At 43.3% G+C, this 22899-nt stretch overlaps 1 protein-coding gene and 1 pseudogene across 1 annotated transcript; both read right to left on the reverse strand.

The window, feature by feature from the left end:
* Positions 1–12732: 12732 nt before the first annotated feature.
* LOC147464109 (uncharacterized) lies at positions 12733–13592 on the reverse strand (annotated as a pseudogene).
* A 17-nt stretch (positions 13593–13609) lies between these two features.
* Positions 13610–14424, reverse strand: LOC147464110 (uncharacterized). Its single transcript, XM_086498208.1, has 2 exons — positions 13852–14424; positions 13610–13735 (listed from the first exon to the last, which is right to left on the reverse strand). Exons 1-2 carry the CDS (start codon positions 14422–14424, stop codon positions 13610–13612), a joined length of 699 nt encoding a protein of 232 aa, XP_086354334.1.
* Between the last annotated feature and the right edge of the window lie 8475 nt (positions 14425–22899).

Here is a 22899-nt window from a genome sequence, read left to right on the forward strand (position 1 = left end):
TTGATGGCGAAGACTCGCACGAGGGTTATGGCCATCATCCTTCATTTAGTTTCCCTTCATCTTCCATAGCCCAAGGGTGTAGAGGTCATGCTCAAGACGAGCATGGTGATTGCGGTGATGGTGATGGTGTGGGTGTGTGTGTGTGCACTAGGCACACACAGTGCATAGTGTACTCTTTGGTGATGGTGTGTGTCCTTAGTGTGATGGTGACCCCTCTTTATATAGAGGAGGAGGAGGGAGAAATTCTAGAATTTAGAAATGAAGAAATCATTATCTGCATAGGCCATGTGACTGTGGGTCCCACTTGTCTGGCTGTGTGTATATGTGCCAAAACAGCAGTCTCATGAGAGAGAGACTAAGAGAGAGAGATGGGTTGATGAAAAAAAGTGAGAGGTGACATGGAGAATAAAGTAATTACAAGAGGGGAGAGAGGGGAGTGTGTTCAGAGGTGAATCTGTGTGCAGATAAGTGTGAACACAAGAAAAATCAGGTAACCACCGGGTGGGGATGGGTCTGTGGGCACCTTTTTCAGTGAAACTGAGTGTGTGTGAGAGTGGGGGAGGTTATTTAGCTACAAGACAAGAGACATGGCGCCCTTTAGAGAGAGAGGGGGATATTTGGGTCAGTGGATATGATAAGAGAGAGAAAGAGGGGGTGGGGTATACTATTTTGGAAGATAGGGTAAGTTGCATGTGAGTTACGGTGCATTATTGGTGAGTTATAATGCATTATTGGTGAGAGGTGGGGTAGCTTGAGGGGAGAGAGAAAGGAGAAAGGACAAGGGGAAGAGAGAGGGGGTTGACCTTTTGAGTGGAGGAGAGGAAAAGGGACACCCGGCGGGGCAACAGTGAAGAAAAAGGAGGCAAGGTGGGGATGGGCTACCCCGCAGGCATGAGGTGGCCTATTTTACCTTTCTTATATATTTACATAATCATACTTTTTTTTTTCTTAATTTTTCCAATGCCTTTTATCACTCCCTCCCTAAGAGGGGATTTTCATGGGGTGGGGACGAGAGAAGAGGGGTATGGGAGCTTGGCTTGTGAAAAGCTCCCATCATTAGCCCTCCCCTTTTGGCTAGAGGCATTCATGTCTCTAGCTCATCTGTTTGATCATTATCGTCGGAGGTGGCGGCTGATGGTGTGTCCTCATTTGGAATGTTAATTGGTGGAGCCTGGTCAAATCGAAGAAAATAAGGTTTAAGTCGCCAACCATTTTCCCTGGTTTTATGAAGTTTTCCATCAGCCTCCATAAGCTGGTAGCTTCCATTGGCATACTTTTTCCTGATGATGAAAGGGCCTTCCCATCGGAACAGGAGTTTCTTATCCCTGCGCGTGTCGAAGCGATTGTCGTAGCGGAGCACCAACATTCCTTTCTTCAATTCTTTTTTCCGGAGATGCTCGTTAAAGCTAAGCCGTCTATGCTCTGCTTGTGCTGCATAATAATTTATTGCTTCTTCTCTGTCCAACTGCAGTCTTTCCAAGTTGATGATGTGATCTCTCAAATTCATGTTGGGTTGTTGAAGTTGTCTTGCCATTACTCTGAGACTTTGTAGTTGCACTTCAATGGGCAAGACTGCTTCCTTACCAAATACTAGATGATACGGTGTGAATCCCAAGGATGTACAAAATGAAGTTCTGTAGGCCCATAAAGCTGGTAGTAGATACTTATCCCAGTCTCCGGGATGATTGTTTACCTGCTTGGTAATAATTTTAGAAACCATTCCATTTACCTTTTCAACTAGGCCATTACATTGAGGGTAATATGGTGAAGAGTGCCTCCTTGTAATGCCCAGTTTTTGCATTAATTCTCCTACCAAGTCTGCTCTGAAACCTGGCCCTCTATCAGAGATGATCTCTAAAGGTGTGCCAAACCTACAGCATATGTGCTCGTAGATAAATTTAGCTACCTCTACCGCTATGATTCTAGTGGTGGCTGTAGCCTCTGTCCATCTAGTCATGTAGTCGACCCCCATGATAATGTAGAATTTTCCTGAGTTGACCCTAGGTAATGGCCCAATTGCATCGATACCCATTTTTCAAATGGGCCATATGAGAGAATAGGTGTCTGTGGTTCAGGCATAAGTGACCTAGTGCCGGCCTTTTGACACAACTTACACGTTTTGCACCAATGGTGTACATCACGGTTGAGGCTAGGGCATATGAAGCCTGCCTGCAAGATTTTCCTACTTGTTATGTCTAGGGAAAAGTGACCACCACAAACCCCGTCGTGACAGCTAGCAATTACTCCCATGATTTTGTGTGAGAGAGGGACCTTCCTGAGTATTTGGTCCTTACCCTTACAGTACAAACCATCATTGATGAGTCGATACCTTGTGGCCTTCCGCGTCAGCCATTGCTTCTGTCCCTTTGTTAAATCTGATGGGCATTCCCCTGTTTCCAAAAAATGCATGATGTCAGGCAAGGCATCACTGCCTTGAAATAGAGGGAGCTTTAGTTTTATTGCTCCAACCACCACTTCCTGTAGTCTTTCACTTGCTAGGGCATCTGCTTCTTGGTTTTGAGCCCTTGGGATATGGTGTATTTGAACTTCTTCAAACTTACCCAACAAGGTTTTTACACCACTTAAGTGAGTCCTTAAACTAGGATTCTTGCATGTCCATGCTCCATTTACTTGCCTTACCAGAAGTAGAGCATCCCCAAATACATTAAGGCATTGTACACCTTGCGAGACGCACCATTGTAGACCCTTGGTTAGTGCTGCATACTCAGCTTCATTGTTAGAATGTGAATCTAACAATTGGCCCAACGAAAATACCTTTGTTCCTTTGTCATCAAAGACCACTATGCCTGCAGTTGCTTTGTCGGACGCTCGCTTGTAGGCTCCATCAAAGTAGAGAGAGTATGCTCCTTCTACCATCGGTGGTATTGGAGGTAATCGGACTTCTCCTTCCTTAGATTTCTTCTCCTTCCTTTCAAAGACTTGGTAGGTCATGAGTCCCCCCAAACTTGCCCTTGTCGTGATTTCTACCTGTACCGTGTAGTCAAACTCTTGCAGACGAACTAACCATTTAGTAATTCTAGCAGACACATCCATGTGTTGTACAACATAGGGAAATATTTCATCCGTGGTTAGAATCACAAATTGCTTAGGCAGAAAATATGACCTAAACTTTGTAGTTGCAAATCTAAGAGCTAGGACTAAGTGTTCCACATGGGTGAAATCTTTCTCTCCTGCTGTCATCATTCGACTAGAGAAGTAGATTGGCCTCATGAAAGATGTCGCCGTATACTTTTGGAGTAGCACAGCCCCCAATGAGTCATCACCAAAACTTGAGGTGACATAGAATTTTTCATCCCACTTAGGTGGTGAGATAGTTGGCAGAGTGGCTAAGACCTCCTTTACCTTGTTGTAGTGATGTTAGCTTTCCTCGTCCCAAGTGAAAGTTGATCTTTGAGTGAGTTGTTGCAGTGGTAGAACAAGTTATGATAGTAGATGTATGAATCTACTTAAGTACCTCACCTTCTGTAGAAAAGAGAGCAATTGTCGTGCGGTCATTGGTGAAGGTAGGGCTATGAGTGCGGACACCTTACTTGGGTCGGCATTGATACCTTTTGCTGAAATTTCATAGCCTAGTAGAATGAATTTACTCTCCGCAATGTGGCATTTATCCACATTTAATTGCCCACCTAGGCTCTGCAACCTGGCCAAACCTTCAGTTACCTTTTCTAAATGTGAAATACGGGAGCTATATATACAAAAATCATCAATGAACACTCTTATGGATGTTCCAAAGAACGATTGAAAAACATATGTGACATATCTTTGGAATGTGGGAGGTGCATTTGTGAGACCAAATGGCATAACCCTGTATGCAAAACAACCCCATGGCGTGATAAAAGTGGTTTTTAGCTGATCTTCCAAGGCTATGCGTATTTGAAAGTATCCAGAATAACCATCACAGACGGTATAGCATTCAAAACCAGCTACTTCATTCAGAATTTCATCCAAGAAAGGGAGAGGAAAGTGGTCTCTCTTTGTAGCTGCATTTAATGGTTTGTAGTCAACACAGACCCTCCACTTACCATTCTTTTTAGGCGTCACCACTACGGGTGACACCCATTCTGAGTTTTCTATAGGATAGATGAATCCCGCCTCCAGCAGTTTCCTTACCTCGGCCAAGAGTGCCTTTTCTTGTATGACCCCCAGTCGTCGTAGCTTTTGCACAACTGGTTTTACCCCTTCCTTCAGCTTAATATGATGTTCCACCACTGTAATGCCTGTGATTCTTTCATAGTTGTCAATGAACAGGTTAGGAAATCCCATCAACATTTGCAAAAAACTATCTTTCTCCTCAAGTGTTAATTCCGTAGACAACATACCCTTCAACCTACTTCCTCCTAGGCCAGGTGATTTGCTCTCCTCTTCATTGGGTTGCCCTTTTGGTGATGGATCACCAATTGTGCTTACCCTTTGTGGATCCTTCATAATGATACCCATCACATCAATGGAACTGTCACTTTCGTCGATGGATGTGGTCTCCTCCTCAGAACTGGAAGATTCGCTAGTGGTTTCATCTGCCGATGTTTCCAAATTCATTTGCTTCTGCTTGCCAATCCTCATGTCGTAGTAGATTGTCTCCCCTTTCTTACCGGTCATGCGTAGAAGGCCAATACCCCATTCCTGTTTTGCCTTCATGGCCATCAACCATGGCCTTCCCAAAATTAGTGGATAGCCCTCCCTCTTAGTAGGCATTACAAAAACATCTACCTCTACCTCAGTGTTGAAAGCTTTGATTTTCACGGCACTTACCACACCCACACACTTTACTTTTGCGTTGTTTGCCATCTTTGCCTTGCATGGAGAAGGCCTGTCAACCTCGAGCCCTAATCAAAGCATCATAGCTTCGCTCATTACACAGATTTGTGCACCTCCATTAATGTAGGTGTTTCCAACCCTCTTTCCTTTTATGTTTACGTCGACAATTGGAAAGATGTCATCCATGTTGCATCCCGAAATTGCTCCGGCTACCTTTGTTTTGGAGCGTCTTGTACTTACCATTTTAGACCATTGTCGGCTTACTTTAGGTACAAGATGTAGCAATTTTGGCCATGTAGTCTTCAGTCCTTGCTCTGCCACATCCAATGTTAGATCATAGGGCTTAGAACTTTCCCCTAGCTGGAAGTCGGTGATGCCCAATTTCCATCGTGGCTTGGATGGCCTCTTGCTAGTTTCTCCTCTCATGCTTCTCTCATCATCTGATTGTGTATCCTTCTCCCTCCTAGCTCTTTTCACAGTCATGGCCTCAAGTGGTTCTAAAAAGGTTACCTTATCCTTACCCTTGTCCCTCTCCTTTGCTCTGGGTGGATCCACTACTACGGCTTTTCCTTTCTCTTCTAGCCTTATGATGTTTACAGGGCGATCAGGTGGTGGGGCTGGTGGAAGAGGTGGAATGGATGCTTGTAGTGGTGTCTGGGGTGGACGTAGAATTTGTGTTGGTGGGGTTGGTGCTCGGGGTGGGGGTGTTCTTTCTCTAGGGGGTGACAATTGGTTCCTCCTACCTCCTCTATTATAGTTTTGTCGTGGTTTGGGACAGTAGTACATACCGTGACCGTCTTCTCTGCAGTTGTAGCAATGATACTCCCTGTTTTGTCGTCGTGCTCTTCCAGGGTCTTGATCTCTTTCTTGACTCCTCCCTTGTTGTATTAAGTGGACAGACAAATTCTGCAGTTGGTCAATAACATGGGCCAACATATCTTGTTGGTCATCTCTTACCCCAAGAGCCGGTGGTGGTGGTGGAATGGTGGTTGTCGTAGTTGCTGGTCGACGTGATGTTGTTGTTTCTGTTGACTCGGTTTCTTTGGATTTCATTCGCAGCTTCTTGTCCTTAAGGCGAGCAATCTCAACGGCTAATTCGTACGTAGCCGGGAATCTACCTTTCACCTTCTCCTTGAGAAGCGGCCATAAGCCATGCGTGAACCGATCTTTTTTTAGGAAATCGGGTGCAGCTTCCCTCTTACCAGTGACTCAACCCACCGTTCCCACAAATCCACAAATTTGGACTCATAGGTGGCATATTCTAAAAGACCCTACTACTTCAAGTCTCCCAACTTGTCCCACAACTTTTCTGAAGTGGTACCTCCCCCAAAGCGCCTCTTAAAAGCGGTTTTTAAGGGTTCCCAGTCATCCTTGGTTGCTTGTGGAAGTGCATTGTACCATGATCTAGCTTCTAGCTTCATGAGATGCTTAAAGATTCTAACCCAGGATTCATCCGTATCTTTGTTGCTCACTACACATGCTACTTCAAAGTCATCTAGGAAGTCTGTTACCAAATCCTCCCCCTTCTTTCCTTTAAATGTTGGAAATGCTACACTTGCCATGATTACTGAGAGAGAGCTAGAAAGACACACTGCTTAACTTGCAAAAGTTTTTTTCTTCTTTACAAGGAGGCGTGTATACCCTCTTATACTAGGACATAGATTAAAACTTCAAACGGTACATTGCCTTGTACCAAAGGTAGGACAAATGGTTGATCTGATGCCAGAATCTCAAAAAATCGCTCCCCACCCAGCATGGTGTCAATGACGTGCTGGTAGTGAGCCTTCAAATCCAGTATCACCTTGATTGAGCGTACACATGTTGGTATGTGTGATCTGTCTTGAGGTAGGTTGTACTGATTCATGTGAAGCTTAGAGGTGCTTAGTCACTGCCCAAGCTTGTGGGAGAGGGTGGTGTTCTTTCCTGAAAAAAACTCAGTAGATCCCTAGTTTCTCTAGTGAGAGTGGGAGCCAATGATTCCGTTATCTGTGCTGCAGCATCAGGTGCGACTTGAAAACTGACTATGATAATTACCTCGGTGACTTGAGTTACCCGATTCTCAAAGTAGAATAGTGTTGATTCTCTATTGTGTAGAGCTCCTTCCATTTTGTTGTTGTCGGTTGATTGTAGGTTGCGGACATGGTTTTGACCTTCTCCTTCTTCTTCTTGGCACTTGGCCTATGTATATCCACTGGGTTTGGCCTGTTGGTTGACTCTCCCACTGCAAATCGATTATCGTTACTCCTGGCACTCGAGCTTGGATGGAGATGCGAAGTTCGTCTAGTTGTGCTTGGAGCTCTTCTTCTTCTGTCATCCAATTAGCAAATCCTGCTAGCCATTCATCCATTCACAATAGTTTAGGGGTTTCAGTCTTGTAAACTGAAGGGTTTCATGAAAAGATCCTCAGTGGGGGCACCAAATGACGGGAGCAAAGCGAACCCCGAACCCCGACGGCCTTTAAAACATCGCGGACCGAATGGCGCGCCTCGAGCCTGTCATGGTAAAGCAAACAGGGGGCACCACCTAGCTTCAGCGGCTAGGACGCAAACAACACACCACCATAACAAAGTTTTCATCCAAGAGAGATGGATGCTTGGGATTAATGATGAAGAGGAAAGGGAATGAGATCAAGTGAGAGAGAGAGAGAGAGAGAGAGAGAGAGAGAGAGAGAGAGAGAGAGAGAGTGAGGGAGGGGGTATAGCGGCTTAGTACTTAGGCACCACAAAAGGATGGTGAATCCGCACACCCTTCACACATACACAAGCTCACTCCAAACACAAGACTAGGTGGCGATTCCGCACACCTCACATGGGCAAAACATTGCAAGAAAACATACTCACAAAACCTCAAGCTTTATTTAGAGAATAAGGCAATGAAATGGGGAGCATAGGGTAGGGGAATGAGAAGGGAGAGCGTGGTAGAGCACATGGCGGATAGGTGGGAGTTGATGGCGAAGACTCGCACGAGGGTTATGGCCATCATCCTTCATTTAGTTTCCCTTCATCTTCCATAGCCCAAGGGTGTAGAGGTCATGCTCAAGACGAGCATGGTGATTGCGGTGATGGTGATGGTGATGGTGTGGGTGTGTGTGTGTGTGCACTAGGCACACACAGTGCATAGTGTACTCTTTGGTGATGGTGTGTGTCCTTAGTGTGATGGTGACCCCTCTTTATATAGGGGGGGAGGGGGGAGAAATTCTAGAATTTAGAAATGAAGAAATCATTATCTACATAGGCCATGTGACTGTGGGTCCCACTTGTCTGGCTGTGTGTATATGTGCCAGAACAGCAGTCTCATGAGAGAGAGACTAAGAGAGAGAGATGGGTTGATGAAAAAAAGTGAGAGGTGACATGGAGAATAAAGTAATTACAAGAGGGGAGAGAGGGGAGTGTGTTCAGAGGTGAATCTGTGTGCAGATAAGTGTGAACACAAGAAAAATCAGGTAACCACCGGGTGGGGATGGGTCTTTGGGCACCTTTTTCAGTGAAACTGAGTGTGTGTGAGAGTGGGGGAGGTTATTTAGCTACAAGACAAGAGACATGGCGTCCTTTAGAGAGAGAGGGGGGTATTTGGGTCAGTGGATATGATAGGAGAGAGAACGAGGGGGTGGGGTATACTATTTTGGAAGATAGGGTAAGTTGCATGTGAGTTAGGGTGCATTATTGGTGAGTTATAATGCATTATTGGTGAGAGGTGGGGTACCTTGAGGGGAGAGAGAAAGGAGAAAGGACAAGGGGAAGAGAGAGGGGGTTGACCTTTTGAGTGGAGGAGAGGAAAAGGGACACCCGACGGGGCAACAGTGAAGAAAAAGGAGGCAAGGTGGGGATGGGCTACCCCGCAGGCATGAGGTGGCCTATTTTACCTTTCTTATATATTTACATAATCATACTTTATTTTTTTCTTAATTTTTCCAATGCCTTTTATCACTACCTCCCTAAGAGGGGGTTTTCATGGGGTGGGGACGAGAGAAGAGGGGTATGGGAGCTTGGCTTGTGAAAAGCCCCCATCATCGCAAATCAGACCATGCTTGCAATGTTCTGCTTGACTGGCGATGCCAAGATATGGTGGAAGCAACATTGCACGGACCTAGATATTAAGGGATCTTCCCAATCCTGGGAAGACATCAAAGCTTGGATAATGGGGCGTTATTTACCACCTACCTATAGAACCTTGAGGATGAATGAATTCTTTTCACTTAGGCAGTTGGCTTCATCTGTCGAAGAATATTATGCAAAGTTTGTCACTCTTCGAAGATATGCTCCTAAGATGACCTTGGAACAACAGGTGACGAGGTTCTGCCAAGGGCTAATCGATCCTTTGAATACTTGGTTGGAAGCTCTCAGGCCAACGACACTACAGGATGCCTTGTTGAGGGCCAAACCTCTAGGTCTTGAAGTACAAAAGGTTAATCAGAACAGGAGGAATCATTGGGCAAAGAGGGCAAGGACAACTGCTTGGGATAACAGACCAGCCAACCAAGCAAATAAACAGCGCCCTATTGTGGCTACCACCACAACCATGGAGTTCCCTGATGTTCGATGCGAACAATACGTAGTCATTCATACGCCAGGATCTCTCAGAGGTGAACAAGTTAACTTTCTTATAGATTGTGGTAGTACTCTTTCATTTCTTTCACCCAGATGCATGAGGAAGCTAAAGCTAGATAAGTATCCAACAAGCAAGCTAGTTGTAGAGTTAGCGAACGGCAAGGAAGTAGTATCTCAACCCTCTGCAGGAAAAATCGACTTTGATTTAGGGGGACACCCAACTTCTACTCAATTTCGAACCCTACCCTTAGGATTCTTTGATGGGATACTAGGGATGGACTGGTTAAAGCAAAACAAGGCCCACATCCATTATGCACAAGGGAACTTTACCTTTACAGATAACTTGGGTAATGAAGCCTTAATCCAGGGGGAAAATGAGGGACCTAGGGCTACTCTAGTTAAGGCCAGCAGACTTTTGAAGGGACTAAGAAAGGGACAACAAATTTATGCAGTAAAGCTCAACAAGGTGGACCAATCAAATACCTCACTTTGATCAAACTGGTTGAGGGAGTATGATGATGTATTCCCTGAAGACCTTATGAATATTTCTCCACATAGAGTGGTAGATCATGAGATTGAGACTATCCCTGGATGTGAACCTATCTCAAAAAGACCTTATAAAATGTCAGTTCCAAAGGCCATCAAACTCAAGGAACAACTTAGGCAACTCATTGAGCAAGGGTTCATTCGACCCAGTACTTCTCCTTGGGGTGCACGAGTTCTTTTTCAGAAGATGAAGGATGGAACCTTAAGGTTATGCATAGACTACCGTGGACTAAACCAAGTAACTGTCAAGAACAAGTATCCAATTCCAAGGATTGACGAACTCTTAGACAGGCTCCACGACGCCAAAATGTTTACAAAGATTGATCTAAGGTCATGATATTACCAAATCAAGATCAAGGAATCAAATATTCCAAAGACGGCTTTCAACACTAGGTATGGACACTACGAATTCACAGTAATGTCTTTTGGTCTAACAAATGCTCCTGCAAGCTTCAATCGACTTATGCAGGATATTTTCAGACCTCTCTCTCTCTCTCTCTCTCTCTCTCTCTCTCTCTCTCTCTCTCTCTCTCTCTCTCTCTCTCTCTCTCTCTCTCTCTCTCTCTCTCTCTCTCTCTCGCACGCGCGGTAGAGTGGCCATCGCCCACTGCATGAGGGTGCCCCTTTGTGGGTTTTAGGGTTGATTAACCCAAGGGAGGGTGCCCCCCCCCCCCCCCCCCCCCCCCCCAACCCCCCGGGTCGCCCTCCCATCTTCTCCTATTAATTGTCTTGGCCAAGCGACGCGAGGAACAAGAAGCCGGGCCTTAGGATCGAAGGCAAACAATACTTCAGAGAATTCTCAAAAATTATAGCAAATTCAAGTTAATTGCTACATACGTCAAGAAACCCTACTTATTGATTTTCAACATAATCGATAAATGGAGGGATTCATGCTCGGGATATGCAACACTGTGAGCACTAAAAAGGTGCAATTTTTTGGCTTGGTGAGCGGATCAGATACACCACGGTCTTCTCCGGTAAGGGTATTAAGTTTGTATATTGTCAAGGAGATTTGACGAAGGTTACGGATTTTTGTTCAACCTCCATATCATCTACTGGTGATTTCTACTTGGAACGACCAATCGAGGTAGTTTCAAATTGTTCTCATCCGGCCACGTTGTGAAGTGTTGTATAATACGCCCGATTAAAACGTATTATTTGTACACCATACAACGTGCAATGAAACTTAGCTCACCAATCCATAAAGAAACTCTAGAAGGTAACATGCCAAAAGATACACCCCGAGACCAAGTGGATAGAAAGAAGGAAGATAAAGATGATCAAGGAAGACCAAGGCTAAGAACAAGAAGACAAAAACAACCAAGGAGAGTTGGTAGTACCAACGTCTTTATTAATTGATATCTCACAAGATACCTCGCTTTGGGAAAAGGAAAAGGAAAAAGTTTGGATCACAACCAAGCATAGAAAAAAGAAAACTTCTTTCCACATGCAGGTAGGGCAATGCCATGTAGATATTTCTCTCTCCCTAAACCCTTTTAATTTGTGGAAATTCCCAAAACACCCCTCCAATTTCTTCAAGATTTCTTATCTTTTTTCCTTTTTGACAATTGAGGTTTGATTTTTCCGCTTAGCATGTAATTTGTTTCAAGATAATGGAGCAATTCATATCCTAAGACTGCATAACCAACTCAATTTCTAGATTTAGAATCTTGTTTTGATAGACAATCAATCTTCTTATGAAAAGCTACAAAAAAAATTATCTGTGTAGCTTTCTATGGTATATCACACTCTGTAAGACATGCCATGGACCCTAAGTTAGTTAACTTATTGAACATTAATGGTGAAAGGAAAATCAGAATACATGAGATCAAGTCCACCATGGGTGCATGCATTGTAGATTAAAGTGAACTTACCTTATTACATCAACAATTCCAATACAATAATTTGTACTCATTAATAATTAGCCAATACTACAACAATCTTGCCTTAAACAAGTTGTACAAGAAGAGTGGAATTACGTAGGTCGAGATGAATACAAACACAAGAGACAATAGTATACTCCAACAATGGCTTATAGAGCCTAAATTCAACGAGCTCAACTTTATCACAATTGGCACCCATCGTATGATCACTGAAACATTGACCTAACAATCAGTGTAATGAATGGTGCAACATGCATTGTTGATGAGATAACAAAAATAGTAGAAGGATAAGTTAACTATTATTGTCCTCATACAATGCACCAAGAAGAAAATCACACTTCGTCAAACCAAGCACAAAAGCTCTTTGGTCAATGGAACATGGTACCATAAATGTATGTTGACATGTGCCATGATCAAACGCAAGACTGAAGGTGCAACAATATCCAATAGAAATCCGCTAATCTTTAAAGATACCTTTGCATCAGGACCTGTCTATGTGATGATGTCATAAATCACAAACCGAAAAAACCTCAAATTTTACCAAGACAACCCTTAACATATTCTAGCCTATTCCAAACAAAGTTGTCCATAGATTTCCAAACATTTAGGATGTTTTTTATATCAAAGATGCTAATTCATTTAAAATATTCCAAAAATGTGCATCACAACCCTATTGGCTCTACTTCAAGAGTACATTAATTAATTAGAAAGATTCCATCTTTTCTTATCTTATTGTAGAAGACATGAACTGCTTGACCACATTCACACGCGAGGTGTCTCTTGAAGATACGAACAGATAGACATTGCAACGAAACACATAATGTTAAGATGCAGAACACATTCCGCTCACTGACGAAGATAAGTACAGATTGCACCAGCAACAAAGGAACTTGGGCGACAAGAACGACCATATCGATACTCAAGATCACTATGTAAATTCAGTTATCAGACGCATAGGTACATAAGTTCAATTAACGAGACTAGATGCTGGCAATAAAGAACCAAAATCCAGAGCAACAAAACAACCCAGCAGAGTATGTCTGCATTGATGTCCGCCAACAAAATCGCCAGCACGCATAGTGATATTTTTTTCGCATCTTGAGACTCTATTCAAGCACATGTCTGTTCAGCAAGTTCGCAAGCCTACATAAGAGCGCATTCAGCTTGCTGAGCTGCGTTTTCAGCTTTGATACCTCAGTGCGCAGCATCAAGATGTGCTCCTCCATCTTAGAAACCTGAATATCAGTGATGTTTGTCTTGCGTTCATCGATTGTGTCCTTCAATCTACGTATTGCGTCCAAGACATCAAATCGAAGAGGTGCATAACCCTCCACCCAATTCCTAGACACTTCGTGCAAAATTTTTGAGATCATCTCCTCGATCTTCTCCAATCGTGGATCCTCGATTTCATCCAGTGAGTCATCTATCTGCGTCTCTGTCATCGTGTCCACCAAGTTCGTCAGGTCCATTTTACCCTGCATTGACAAATCAGAAACTGTTAGCTTGATCACATGGAACAAAGAGAACAAATTACAAGAAATCGGAAATACATTGCATCATGCGACTGTTGTTACGCCAACACTATGCACCAATGGGATATAGTCATCGCCTATTTTTGGGCTCCCTCCGTCGGTATCATCATCCTCATCATTCCGATTTCGTTCACTACAGTTATCTTCCCGATTAGCTGGCATGCTTGCTGGACTGTTGAGAAGACGCTCGATAATTAGCGAAATGCAAAATCACAATCATTCCTATGTATATTTATGAACCTACCTCTCAACTCCTTGCCACCAAGAATGGAACCAGTCAGCACGTGGGTGAGTTGTACCACATTCATTATTGTTGATGAAGATGCTAGAAACATCTTGGTATGTTGTGGTCGATGGATAAACCATGCATCTCCAGAGAGCTTTTGTCTTGCCTAATTGCATCCCACGGCCTTGATAGGGTGTCACCCATGCCAATGAGGCATAGTACTTCCTGGTTTTTAGCATTTTGTGCACAGTCGAGAAAAAATCATTTCCCAATGGATGCCTTAATCTAAACTTCCAAAACATATACATCCTATCAAAAATATTTGCGGGCGTTAAACAAACTTTTTTCTTCAAGTCATTGCCACCATACAAGCTATACAACTCGATCCCCTTGTTGATCTCATTTGCGTGAATATTATGCATGACCGCTTGAAAATACGGTTGGTCTTGGTCCTTCAAGCAGTAGCCAAGCATACCTTCGAAAGTATGCATGTTACGTTGCTTCAAAGATCGGCAAAGGACCATCCTGCCCATAGGCACAACCTTGTCCCACCCCAAGTATTGCTTTATTTTCCTATTTGCTGCCACCAAGGAGCTAGTGCAAAGCTGCATGACCATCTGGAAGTGCAAGTGAAAAAGAGTCCCCACTCTTTCGACAGCACAGAGACCAGCAGTTGTTTCCCTTTCAAGGAATGCATGCATGGAACCTAACAAAGCTACATCAATATCTGAACCTCCTACTGACACTGTAACACTAACTTCCATCAACCTACTGCTTTTGGGCTTCTCAGACCTCCCCCTACAAGCTGGCAAGGATTCAACCCCATCCCTTTTTCGCTTTTTTGAAATATTACTTTCATTTGCATTGTCTCTGCAGCGCGCCTCTTCTTTCAACCGAACCATAGCCCTTTGCATTAAACAGAAATACACAGCTGAATACACACAAAACAACACGCACTAACCTGCTCGTGGTTGCATTGAGCAGACAATTGCATGCGGACAGAAAATCACCTGAAGCAACTGCCAACCGAACGCACTCACAGTGCTATAAAAGGACGACAAACACGCGTTTTTGCCCAGCCAGAACCACCGCCACCTGTCCTGACAGATGCCAGAGCGCTTGGCTCATGTTCATTTTGCTTTGTGCAGTTACGTTCGCATCTACAGTGATTCCCCTTAATACGACCCAGAAAAACTCTTTTTCGGGACCTACTTAATTACATTCCTGTATCAAGTTGTTTTATGATGATAGCCATGAATTTTGAAACAAATGTGTAGCAGTCGTTGTATTATAATTTAATTTTCTCAATGTGATTTTGAAGAGGCCTTCGTCACAGGATTCTTTGATATGGATTCAAAGATTTCCATCCCATGGCGAAGGACCTCAAGGCAAGGTACGTAGCATACCAACACACCTTATCTGAAAATCCATTCAGACAGCATCAAGAAGCCCTCGAAGCCGTCCTGCGAACAAGAAGTTTTTCATCGACACTCGCTTCATTAGAGCCACATCAAAGGCCAAAGTACTGATCATGCACGAGGGCGTGCAAGGATAAGGAAGGTGGGAGTGTTTGGCGGACGAAGCAACAAGTGGCCGTTGCCAGAAGGACCATATTTTTCTGAGAAACCATTGTAAAATTCTTTTGTAAAGAAGCATCTCTAAGCTAGGAAATTGTCAAAGGATGTATGATTATTCTTATGGGAGAAATTGTATATTAGAGAGCCAATTAGAGGTTTGGGAGCTTGTGGCCGGACAAGCCATTTTGTAAAGACCTAATCTATAAAGGTCATTTTTTGTAATTTTGAAGATAATATTTTAATGGAGAACTGAGAAGACAGCGTACATTTGAGAGATCCTTCTTGTTCAAACTTGTAATCTTCGCCATTGCGGCTAGGGTAATCCAAATTCACATTTGATTATTGCATTATGTTCCACTCCTCTTGCTCTTTCATTCAAGTGTAATCATTCAAGATTCAGTGTAGGTTTTCAACTACAAGTTTGAGGCCTTAAATCGATGTTCTGAGTGTCAATATGCGTGTTTTATGTTGTTTTGACCCTAGGAGGGGCTTTAGGGACCCTAAAACAACCCATTAGGATCACCTGTTCGCTGTTTTTGCTGACTTTGAGACGAATGATCGCGATCGTTGTACCTCTCCAAAATGCGGTGACAATGATAGGATATGTTCCTGATAGTCCCCTGTAGCTTCTCTTCAAGTTTCGTGCAATTTAGATATGATTTGCATGGAAAACGGGCGTGATGACTGAAGAACGGTGTAGGAGGACATAGGCAGATTACTTGGCGGTAATGTGATTGATTTACTTATAGAGTTAGTAGTTGCATCTCTTTGAGTTCACTTCATTAGGATTGACACCCTAGTGAGTTCCCATGCCTCATCCGAGTCGCTTCCCCTGTATTGACAAATATGTTGATGCTTGAGAGCTATGCTATGGACGTCCGTCGCGGTGACCCGCAAACAGTGGTCTGACTCTCAAGAGTTCGGACAGCGTGATTGTGCATGTTATAGGTGTCGAAGCATCTCTTGAAGATTTTTTGAGTCAACCATATGTGGAATAGTTCTCGTTTGGGATGGAACTAATCTTATCTCCGATTCTGCCTAATGTTCACCTATAAATGAAGGCAGGGTTTTCAAGGATTGGGCTTTGCTTTCCACCGAAACCTCCGTTCCTGCATCCCCATATAGCGATTGTATATCGGCTGGATAAAATCCGTTATCCAGGTTAATCGCAGGAATTGGAGCAGGCTGTAACGTCGCGATTCCATTCTATCTATTTCTAATGGTTTCCCATAAGTGTTGGGGCCATTGTTCTTCAACTTCTGGAATTGGCATTATCGTCATTGACTTAGCGTCATCAGTCGTGTTTGGCACCACTCGATGATTCAGTGACAATATCGTTTCAGGCCTGGATTCGTTTACTTATTTTGGTTCATCGATTTTTAGTTTTTCTCGCTCTTTGTGAATCAACACTTCTTGTTCTGGGGTTCTAACCATCTTAGGTTCCATCAACACCTGGGCTGTTTCAATGAGGTGTTTACACATTTCCAAACGATTCGTTTCCACTTCTGGTTGAGAATAACTTAACCATCTTTGCTCTAAAGTTTCGTTTGTTTTTAGCCTTGCTTTGTACGCTTGTAATAGAGCATCTAACGGCTCTAGAACTTTGTCAACCAAGACTGATCCCCCTGAGGACGCTTTCCTCGGCTTGTTGTTATCCTCAGCAGTTCTACTCTCTCTCTCTTGTTTGAGTTGCTCCTTCGTTTCCTGCAATTTGTTTTGCATGGAAATTTGGCTGTTGAATCTTCATCCTGTCTCGTTTCGCCTTCCAGGATTTTCGTTGGGTTCTCACGGATTTTCGCTGGCAACTCGACCTTTTCCTCCACGGACTCGTTTTTCCTTAAGTCCTTGGCTTGGGATCTTCTTATCACATTGATCTGGATCATGGGATCGGTTTCTAATCCGTTGCTTGCACTTGGTATTACCCCCACAATATTCATAGTCGCTTTTCCCTTGCTGTCCGGATTTTTTGCGCAATCTGGCAATATGTGATTCACACCACATCCGTCACAAAACCCAAAAATTTTCACTCTTTCTCCTTTGAAAGGACAGTTACGCTCCCAATCATCCGTACTTCCACAGCTATAGCAATGTCCAATTGGTGGTTGATTTTGAGGAGGTGGTCCCATAGGTTGTCCTGCTCTATTAGGCTACCCTCTTTGTTTGTAATTTTGGTTCGCAATGAACATTAACATTCTTTCGTCTAGTAATATTGATCTCTCGAAGGTTGTGCACACTACATACGTTGGTGGTGCCATACCCTCATTATTTCCCCACGGTTGATATGCTTCGTCTGCGTACATTTGTGATTCAGGTTCTGTTGCGTAAGGCTCATTCGGTTCCTCATAATAAGAAACTTGAAGTGTACTATTTGTTCCCGGTGATGCTTCACAAGGTTGAGCATACCTAATCATGGCCCTATTGTCCTGTGGTAATGGAGGTTGTTGACCCAACATAGGTTGAGGTCTGTCTGTTCCTGCTACCATATTCATATTGGGTTCAACTTGATATCTTGGAGGAGGTGGTTGGGATGGTCCTGTTGGAGGCCCATACGGTCTTTCCCTCACATAGTTTTTGTTATAAAACACTCTTCCGTGCTATGATTCGTCCATTTTTGTTCTATGGCACACCATTTCAGTACTCGTTCATTCGCAACTGGTGCTTTCGGCTGTTGTGGGCACCACGGCGTCGGATGATCCCCCCCACATGTGTCACACTTCCTCGTCTGAGACTGTCTCAACACCGGATTTGATCTCATATGTTGCTGCATTCTCTTCGTTACCTCCTCTATCAATTGATCAACTGTCGGCATCAAGGATGCCTGTGCATCTTTCTTGGTAGAGGGTTCACTTTTAATCGATGAAGAGCCACTGGTTACTGAATCGGTATCCTCTGACACTTCCCCATATGCTTTGCAGTTATCGACAAGATATAACGCCTCCCTTGTAACCTGTTGAAACGTGCTACAGGCTTTCAGGTGAAGGTCCTTTTTCAAGGTTTCATTCCTAATTCCTTCACCGAAGAGCACAGACAATCTCTTGTCCTGCGGTACTTCTCTCCTTGGGCACCTCTCAATGTATTTCTTGAATATCAAGGTTGCTTCCTTCACTTTTTCATTCTCCCTTTGTTTAAAAGCGTATATCTATGATACAGATTATGCTTTATACCTCGTTTTGAGAATTCTTCTGCGAACTCGCGTAGTACATGTTCAATATTCAGAAAAGTTTCAGGGTTTAAAGGTTGAAACCAGGTTAAGGCCGTCCCTTCCAAGGTTAGCCTGAATCCGTCGTATTGAGTGTGGAAATCAGTGATCTGTTCTACTCTTAAGACTTGCTTAAAGAGCGATACATGGCCATAAGGATCCCCTGATCCGCTATACTTCTTTGGCATGCACTTCACTACTTGGGATGGTCTGATCCATCTATGGTCAACGGTCAATCTCATTGCTCCCGTGTTTTGACTTAATCGTTCTCGTGCATCATGGAGGTCGTAGGTTGCTCTCGTTGGCTCCCCTGTCCCAAATCTACTACTAGGTGGTAAATGTGATGGGTGGCCTCAATTGTCGAACCTACATCCGTATGTGTAGAGATAGGAAATGTACTACCTCGATTCATAGCCATTGATTCTCTGGAATGTAACGTTCCCGGCCATGGGGCTTGGCATTGAATAATGGGGTCGACTGAAAAAATCACCTACATGAGTCCACCCTCCACCTGTGGTCAACGGTTCTGGCATGACAGTTGTAGGTGTTGGTCTTAGTGGGCTTGGAGTGACATAATACTGATGAAGTGGTCCCCCAAAGTACTTATATCCTTCCAATTTTTTTTTATCGATTACTGCATATCGTCTTCCATACTTGTCGTATGCTGCAATTTTCGTTTCCGCTCCCTCTGTGTAGGTGAAGACATAAAGTCTTTTCCGCTCAGTCATCTCCCCGACGTAGGGTTCCTCGCATCTATAATAGAGATCTTGCTCTCCATTATTATACTTGTATAACCCCAAGTAGACATTATCCGTGTTGATTCTCAACGTTTCGTTTTCTCGCCTTAATCTCACATTAGGTAAGCTCATTGTTGGTTCCTTTTCCTCATGTTCCTCGTCTATTTTGGCTTTTGTGCCCATCAATCCCCACTTGTCTACAATGCTAGGATTCAGGACTACCAAGTACATGATACCCTCGTCATCTAGGTACCTGTCTTCACTATAGCTTATAGGCACTAAGTCCCTGAACTCACTTGGTCTATCTTCTATTTTCACACAGTGGCGGTCCATACCATCTTTGTATATCTTGACACCTTGCTTGTTAGCATATTGATACTTGATGAACAATAGCTTTAGTGTGGCCGAGGGGTCTGATGGTCCGTCCTACTACCATGTTTTCTCTTCCATTTAGTTTTATTTGTCCCAAGTGTTCTGTGAAATACTAGGAAGATCTCTCTGAAGAAATGTCGGAGATGACTTCTTCAAGGATCGGCTCTAACGGTCGCACTATCCCTTGGTTTACACTCTCCTCCGTTGATGCAACACTCGTTTGATCCGCTAAATTTAGGTGTCTGGTGTTGATTTGTTTTCCCGATCTCAAAAACATGAAGAAAGTGGGATTTACTGACTGAATCCAAACCTCTTACCTGGAGATGGAAAGATCTTCCAATTCCTGCGACTGCATGGGTTGTTACTTGATCGGTCTCTGCAAATGAATACACTGGATGGCTATGAGATCACTGTATCATTCCAACTGTCAGCAGATTCAACACTTCAAAATGATCTCAACACAATTTTGCTTGCAGATTATTGACAATATGTCCAATTTGAGTTTTGAAAAACTCCTGGTATCTTGTATAACCTAGGTCTATGAGCAGGTCAAAAATGAGCTAGATCTCGGTCAGAGGTACACCGATCGTGATCGTAGTTCTGAACCCAAATTAGATGAAACTTCACCAGCTTGTTCACTAGGCTAGTTTAAGACTACTTGCCAGACACTTTTGTATTTGGACTCAAAAAGGTCAAGTTTTTACCGTTTCTTGGTTGGAAGTGCCTGTTTTCCAAAATTTATCAATTTGACTGGATTTTGATGTTTGATTTGGGATTTGAGAGATACCTGGGGTTTTCCTGTGTACAGGCTATCCCTCTGTATGGTTCCTTCTCAGTTCTGATCTGTTTTGGTCTACTGAAAGTCAATTTCTAAGCTAGTTTAGCAATTTTTGACTTGGATCTGTGTTCAAATGGTTTGACAGGTATTTTGAGGTTTCTGGCTCTAGGTCCTTTTGACTTTTATGTCTGTATACAAGTGGGGATCGCATAGATGAAATCTTGTCCAAATCTAATACTGAGGTACACCGATCGCGATCGTACTTCTGAGCCCAAATTAGACCAAATTTGGCATGCTTGTAGACACTGATGTTTTAAGGATATCCCCAAAGTCTTTTTGCATTTGGATCACCAAAAGCCAAGATTTTGCACTTTCTGGGTCTGTAAGGCTAGTTTTACCCAAGTGGCCTGATTTCCTTGATTTTTGATGTTTTTGAGTGTGGTTGCTTTAGACAAAGTTGTTTAGAATCTTATTAGGAAGGCACATGTCAAATCTTGTCCAAATCTGACACTGATGTACACCGATCGCGATCGTACTTCTGAGCCCAAATTTGCTGAAATTTTGTCTGCTCCCTCTGATAAGTGTTTCCTAGTGTTTTGTGCTACCACTTTGTGATTTGAATCAATATCAATCCTGTTTGGTCAGATTTTCAGAATTTCAGAATTTCAGAGTCTTATGGCTTTTTTGGCCAAAGTTATGGTTTTCTGGTTTCTCGGCTCTGACTTTTGCCCCAAATTTGACTAGAATGTGATTTACTTATCCTACTCCTAAGTACATAAATGAAAAAAGATAAGAAAATGAATCAAACAAAACAAACACAACGGATTTCGGGTAAGATTTCAGTACTCAATCGAATTAGAGAAATTGAAGAGCAAAAATGCTTTAACACACTCACTCACAACTCCCTAAATCTCCTAAGAGAGGATCTAGCCGGTCCACTGGCTCTAGACTCCACTAAGCTCTAAACCCTTGTCTAGCAGCCTAACTGAGGTGTAAAATGGATTTGTGGATTGATCTTTTTTAAGGAGTCTAACTGCGCACTCGGTCACTCATCACCTAAGGTGCAATCCCCGGCAACGGCGCCAATGTTTGTGGGTCGCCGCAACGGACGTCCATAGCATAGCTCTTAAGCATCAACATATTTGTCAATACAGGGGAAGCGACTCGGATGAGGCATGGGAAATCACTAGGGTGTCAATCCTAATGAAGTGAACTCGAAGAGATGCAACTACTAACTCTATAAGTAAATGAATCGCATTACTGCCAAGTAATCTACAAGTGTCCTCCTACACCGTTCTTTAGTCATCACGCCCGTTTACCATGCAAATCATATCGAAATCGCACGAAACTTGAAGGGAAGCTATAGGGGACTATCAGGAACATATCCTATCACTGTCACAGCATTTTGGAGAGGTACAACGATCACGATCGTTCGTCCCAAAGTCAGCAAAAACAGCGAACAGGTGATCCTAATGGGTCGTTTTAGGGTCCCTAAAGCCCCTCCTACGGTCAAAACAACGTAAAACACGCATATTGACACTCAAAATAGCAATTTAAGGCCTCAAACTCGTAGTTGAAAACCTACACCGAATCTTGAATGATTACACTTGAATGAAAGAGCAAGAGGAGAGGAACAAAATGCAATAATCAAACCTGAATTTGGATTACCGTAGCCGCAATGGCGAAGATTACAAGTTTGAACAAGAAGGAGCTCTCAAATGTACGTTGTCTTCTCAGTTCTCCGTTAAAAGATTATCTTCAAACTTACAAAAAATGACCTTTATAGATTAGGTCTTTACAAAATGGCTTGTGCGGCCACAAGCTCCCAAACCTCTAACTGGATCTCTAATATACAATTGCTCCCATAAGAATAATCATACATCCTTTGACAATTTCCCGGCTTAGAGATGCTTCTTTACAAAAGAATTTTACAATGGTTTCTTAGAAAAATATGGTCCTTCTGGCAACGGCCGCTTGTTTCTTTGTCCGTCAAACAAAAGGAAAACCCAAAGAGACAACTGAAACATCATAAAAAATGTCCAACATTGATTGAAAATGTAAATTTCAGCAATTGAAACAAACCCTGAAAGAAGTTTGGACAATAAAAATGGAGAGTAAAGAGGGGTCTAACCCTAAAAAATTTGAAGCACCTTCTCAAGGAAGGGAGAGAGAGAGAGAGGGAGGGTGTGTGTGTGTTGGGGGGGGGGGGGGGGGGGGGGGGGGGGAGGGAGAGAGAGAGAGAGGGAGAGAGAGAGTGAGAGAGAGAGGAGGGGGGGGGGTTTACATGTGATGTATTATGTGTATGGCTGATGAATGACTCTTGATGCTCCAAAATTGTGAGGATGAGAGGCGCAATGGAGAGCCCACACTGTGGCTCGGAGACATAAGTGTGTAGGTCTAAGTCATGGTTAAAAATGTAAGAGAAGCAAGTTCAGATGTGACCAAAAGCTAAGCACTCTAGTAGTGTGATGTACTTAGACTCTCGAACTTGTAGTGAGCATAATGTGCACAATCAATTTGACTCTTCTCCATTGCCCCAACGCCTTGTCTCTCATCGAAGGAAATGGGAGCTAAGCCGAACAGCTGTGATAGTGCACATCTTCAACAAGGGGATAGGCTCAAGCTTGTAAGTGTGAGTACGGTTTCCTCTTTCAACGAAGAACATGGTTTTGTAGTTGGGGGCAATATGGGTGGTGCAATGTATGAATGACCCATTGGATTTCTCC

Source organism: Adiantum capillus-veneris, chromosome 2 (assembly GCF_014529385.1).
Source record: "Adiantum capillus-veneris isolate H3 chromosome 2, ASM1452938v2, whole genome shotgun sequence".
Lineage (NCBI taxonomy): Eukaryota > Viridiplantae > Streptophyta > Polypodiopsida > Polypodiales > Pteridaceae > Adiantum > Adiantum capillus-veneris.

Bases quoted from the DNA above. Each gene is read 5' to 3' on its own strand.
- LOC147464110 (XM_086498208.1), bottom strand. From the start codon at position 14,424: ATGCAAAGGGCTATGGTTCGGTTGAAAGAAGAGGCGCGCTGCAGAGAC. The intron at 13,736-13,851 runs GTTTGTTTAACG...GCTAAAAACCAG, and splicing joins GCAATGACTTGAAGAAAAAA to GAAGTACTATGCCTCATTGG.